Source organism: Sprattus sprattus (assembly GCF_963457725.1).
Source record: "Sprattus sprattus genome assembly, chromosome: 2".
Lineage (NCBI taxonomy): Eukaryota > Metazoa > Chordata > Actinopteri > Clupeiformes > Clupeidae > Sprattus > Sprattus sprattus.
Window position 1 is genome coordinate 15,455,753 of NC_137921.1, and position 5,000 is coordinate 15,460,752.

A 5,000-nucleotide genomic window follows, 5' to 3' on the forward strand; every position below is an offset into this window, starting at 1 on the left:
GTGACCTGTATGGAGAGATGCCATTGGCTGATGAGACATTGATTGGCAGCCAGATTGGCCAATGGCGCGTGCCTCTCTGAGGGAGTCACAGTGCTTGCCAATCACAGAGATTGAAATGGTGGTGGACATGCCAGACATCATCACTACTTTACTTCAGAAACTTTCCATCGTTTCGTCCTTCCCCTTTAATCTTTTTAAACATTTCTTGCCGAAACATTCATCCTCTTTTTCCTACTCAGTGGGATATTGCCTCTATGGAGTAGGACTCCTACAGAACAATGTGATGCTACATTTTGTTATACATACAGATGGCCAGGAATTGATTTTTGTTTGTGTGTGTGGGGGTGGGTGGGGGGGGGTGGGGGGGGGATGCAGTACCATTCTAGAGTAGGAATGTCAAAAATACAGAGAGGATGTGAGCTCAAGTTCAATGTTTCTCACATATTCACAGAGAACGTAATTAGAGATGACTAACCACTGCCTGCTCTCTGAACCTGTATGTGTGTATGTGTGTATCAGTTTGCGTGTGTGCGTGTGTATCAGTTTGTGTGTGTGTATCAGTGTGTGTGTGTGTGTGTGTGTGTGCAATAATGAGGGGGTGTCGGTAGCAGGCGCAGGGCTGCTTAAACGGTACAGAAACGCCAGTGGAACTCGCAAGGGGACGCGAGGACCTCAACCTCTGTGGTTCTGGAATAATATTTAACATCAGTCTAGTGTTTATTTCAATTGTACTGAAATTTCATCTCTGTATAATTTAATCCTTTTGGATTAGTCACATCAATGAATAAAAACATACCTAGCGCATCAGACTGAGCTGTGCTGTCTGGTAGGGGAAAGATTTTATGATATGCTGTGTCTGTGTATTGTCTACATTCGCATTTTTCCTGCGAGTGTGGTAGCTACTGTTTAAGAGATCTGTGTATGTCTGCTGAGTGTGTGTGTGGGTGTGTGAAAGTCTGTGTGGGCTTGACAGACATCATATGGCAACAAGCATATGCCGGCCATTAACGTATACAAACTGAACATCTACTTGTACACACTCATAAATTCAATCCCACTTAGTCACATACAGTCACCCTCAATCATTCTCTAAGACACACACACACACACACACACACACACACACACACACACACACACACACACACACACACACACTAAAGGCTACAGTTGGAGAAATTCCACAGAGGCCGTAGTATGGCTGTAGGTGGTTTATTTCAAGAGAAGTGGACGTGGGAAATACCCTCAAGAGCATGAAGAATCCTGGGAACGTTTGCGATGGCGGAAAAAAAAAACTAAATTTACACACTGCATCTCAACCACTTGCAGACATAAAATATACAAAAAAACCTAATGAAGAAAACAAACAAAAATGAAATCACAAATACCCCCCCATACACACATACATACAAATGATCCAATTCCCTGTTGAAAAAAAATGCGACAAGTCCAGACTCCCCTGTAGATGACTCCACTCGATGATAAGGCACTGGATAAGCAGAGGTGGGGGGAGGTGGCTCCTTCAGAAGGCAGGGCTAGTGCTTGCATGACCCCCGCTGGGGGTCAGAGGTTAGGAGGGGGTCGGGGGAGGTCACTTGTGGAAGCGCTTGCTGGCGTCTTTGGCGTGGTCCAGAAGCATCTGGCAGGGGGTGAACTGGATGCCGTAGACGTCCTCGTAGCGGCGCATCTTCTGCACAAGTTTATCTGCTCCGAAGGAATCAACGAACCGGAAGGGACCTGAGAGAGAGAGAGAGAAAGAGAAAGAAAGAGAGATAATGGCATTTCAAAGAAAGTAATGGAACAATATCTTGTCATTGTGTGCCATTATGGGTATGCATGTGTTTAGACATATTGTATCCAGAATGCGTTTGTGCGTGTTTAGTGTGTGCAAGATTATTTCAGAACATGTAGAGAATATGAGTGTACTGATGAATCGATGTACACTCAAAGTGTGTGTGTGTGTGTGTACCTCCAAGGCAGGGGGGGAAGCCTAGGCCAAACACAGCTCCGATGTCTCCCTGCACGGGGTCAGGTAAAATTCCCTCCTCCAGGCACAGCACTGCCTCATTCACGAACCTGGACACCAGTCGGAACTGCACGTCCTCATCGCTAGAGCTACACACACAAACACACACACACACAAATGTTGGTAATGTAACGAGCTGCAAATCTATGCAATAATGGCGTCATCTTTTTTCAGCATCAGTGAAGGATCCACTCTCTGTGAAAGGTGAGTGTGTGTTCTGCGTGTGTGTGCATGTCAGCGGTGTGACACTGCTGTAATGTTACTGTGAAAACGTCTGTGTGTGTGTGTGTGTCTGTGTCTGTGTGTGTGTGTGTGTGTGTGACAGAGAGAGAGAGAGTGAGTTTGTCTTACACAGCAGGTGGGGCAGCGATCGAGAAGCTCTTGATAATCTCCTCGGCTCCTGAGTTCACCTGTTTGCCCTTGGAGCCTTTTTCGTACACATAACAGCCCTTCCCAGACTTACGGCCTGGCCACAACAAAAACAAACAAACAAACAAACAATGTAAGCAACTTAATATGACGTATACAACTGTCTACCTACTACCTACACTGTTCTGTCTGTGATTACCCTTCTACTTTTCGCCACAAGACACTCAGAGGCACATAAAAGCACAACTCACACACTCACACTCACACACACACACACACACACTCACACACACACTCACACACACACACACACACACACACACACACACTCACCTTTGAAGCCTTTCTGTACCATGGTCTTGAGCACCTCGACGTTACCACCACCGAATCGTGCGCCGAAGGCTTTGCCCAAGTCCTCGGCCACATGCGCTGCCACGTCGATACCCACCTCATCTGACAGGGTTGCCGCGCCAACAGGGAACCCAAAGCCTGTCGTCAGCGTGTCAAGCTTCTTAGGCCCAACCCCTTCCTGCAGACACAGCCAATCACAGGGCGGACAAGCCCAGCAAACAGTATGTTTCGTGTGTTTTCCATGTTCACTTAACAACATTATGACAAACTTTACACAGACACAGTAACAGGACAATTACCCTTCAGCAAGTCAACGTGCGTGTGTTTGTGTGTGTGAGTGTGTTTGTCTACGAAAGAGTGTGCAAGTCTCACTGGTAATATTGTATGTGTGTGTGTGTGTGTGTGTGTGTGTGTGTGTGTGTGTGTATGTGCCTACGAAAGAGTGTCAAGTCTCACTGGTAATATTGTGTGTGTGTGTGTGTGTGTGTGGGTGGGTGTATATATGTCTACATTGTCCCACCTGTAATACTCGGACAGCCTCTGCCAACATGGGAGCCAAACAGCGTGTTGTGTAAAAACCTGGACCATCCTGCAGACAAACAACAATATGTAGTAATATACAGCACACACACGCACACACACACACACACACACCTCAGACATCAAAGACACATTTGGACAGCCTCTACCCTCACACACTTACTCCCACTACAATGATGACTTTGCCCTGTTTGAGGCCGACAGCAACGGCAGCGGCTGTGGCGTCTTTGGACGTCTTGTCTGTGGTGATGATCTCCAGCAGCTGCATCTTATCTACTGGAGAGAAGTAGTGCATGCCGACCACCTGCAACACACACACACACACACACACACAAACCATTAGTGTCCTAACAAAATAAACAAACTGCCAACCACCTCACCTTGGACCACACGTAGTAATATAGGTATAATTATATTATGTAAATTATGTATATGGGCCATTCTACCGAATTGGTGCAAAGTCAGGTCGGAAATATTTTGAATTTTTTTATGTTTTATTCCCAAAACTTTGTCCGTATGTATATTGTACCATATCTAAAGTACACATATCTAGTAAAAGAACAGTCAATTTTTATATTGTGTTTTCAGAATGTGTTGGAATGTTTTTCCTCTTCCAAAAATTGTCACTACCGAAACATCACATTTACTATAGTAAAAAAGTATTATTATTGACCTGTTCAGATTGTGTTTCCTTCCCTTCTCTGAAGAGTATTTTTACAAATATTTCTTGAAGGTTTTCACAATGAAATCCATAAAAATTTATTTTTTACCAAATTTTCAAGTTCAATTTATACAATTCATCAAAATCTAAGTGCAGTATTTCTTTGTAAAATGCAAAATACTGATCACATTTATTCCAGAGTTGTTGATTGATGAAATTGAACATACATTAATCCAATCAGTATCATAACATTTTAGTTGAATACTCAATATACTTCATTTTTTACAAAACATCCTGTGTTTCGGTAGTGCTGCACTCACTCACTCACTCACTCACTCACTCACTCACTCACTCACTCACTCACTCACTCACTCACTCACTCACTCACTCACTCACTCACTCACTCACTCACTCACTCACTCACTCACTCACTCACTCACTCACTCACTCACTCACTCACATTTTCTGGTCGTTTGCTGGCAGCGGCAATGTCTTTGATGGGCAGAGCAGAGGTATTGCTGGCAAAGATGCAATGGGAAGGAATAACCTGTAGGTGACACACACACTTTTGTCAATGCCATACATTTTACTTTTCATTTACACACATTCACACACTTCATTAGCACTTCATTATAGTGTCACTACGTAGGAAATGGGACCGATATACCCTAAGGGCCTTAAGGCCTAACATGTCTTCAGTGACGTCCACCTATCTGTGTGTTGTTCCTGGGGTAACATATGTATCATAGAAGGACACAGTGATCTGTTCGCCCATTTTATTCATAATGACGCCAAACAACCCCTGATTTTATTTCAAGCGAGGCTGGGAAAGTGTCACCAAGACCATGGCACAGTTCATCTGTGAAGAATCGATTCTGATATTGAACAAACAAAGGATCCAGACCGAACAATTTGTGACATGTTTAGCATTTCCACTCAGTGAAGCACAATCACTTGGCTTTCACATACTTTTCTCACTGTCAACACAGGGCTTTGGGGTCGACAGGGTTGATGTCTTGAGCCACACTTACCGCCTCGACCTCCTTGATCACT

The 5,000-nt window shown here is 44.3% G+C and overlaps 1 protein-coding gene across 1 annotated transcript in view; it reads right to left on the reverse strand.

Moving 5' to 3' along the window:
- Positions 1 to 1,196: 1,196 nt before the first annotated feature.
- hadhaa (hydroxyacyl-CoA dehydrogenase trifunctional multienzyme complex subunit alpha a) overlaps positions 1,197 to 5,000 on the reverse strand; it is a 9,825-nt gene continuing 6,021 nt past the window's right edge. The window contains exons 13-20 of the mRNA XM_080833482.1: positions 4,979 to 5,000; positions 4,408 to 4,494; positions 3,450 to 3,590; positions 3,267 to 3,335; positions 2,729 to 2,924; positions 2,378 to 2,492; positions 1,970 to 2,115; positions 1,197 to 1,737 (exon numbers count right to left, since the gene is read on the reverse strand). The exon at positions 4,979 to 5,000 is cut by the window's right edge and continues 150 nt beyond it. Of these exons, the coding sequence (XP_080689608.1) occupies positions 1,592 to 1,737; positions 1,970 to 2,115; positions 2,378 to 2,492; positions 2,729 to 2,924; positions 3,267 to 3,335; positions 3,450 to 3,590; positions 4,408 to 4,494; positions 4,979 to 5,000 (922 nt within the window). The 3' untranslated portion in view covers positions 1,197 to 1,591. The remainder of the gene's footprint in view (positions 1,738 to 1,969; positions 2,116 to 2,377; positions 2,493 to 2,728; positions 2,925 to 3,266; positions 3,336 to 3,449; positions 3,591 to 4,407; positions 4,495 to 4,978) is intronic.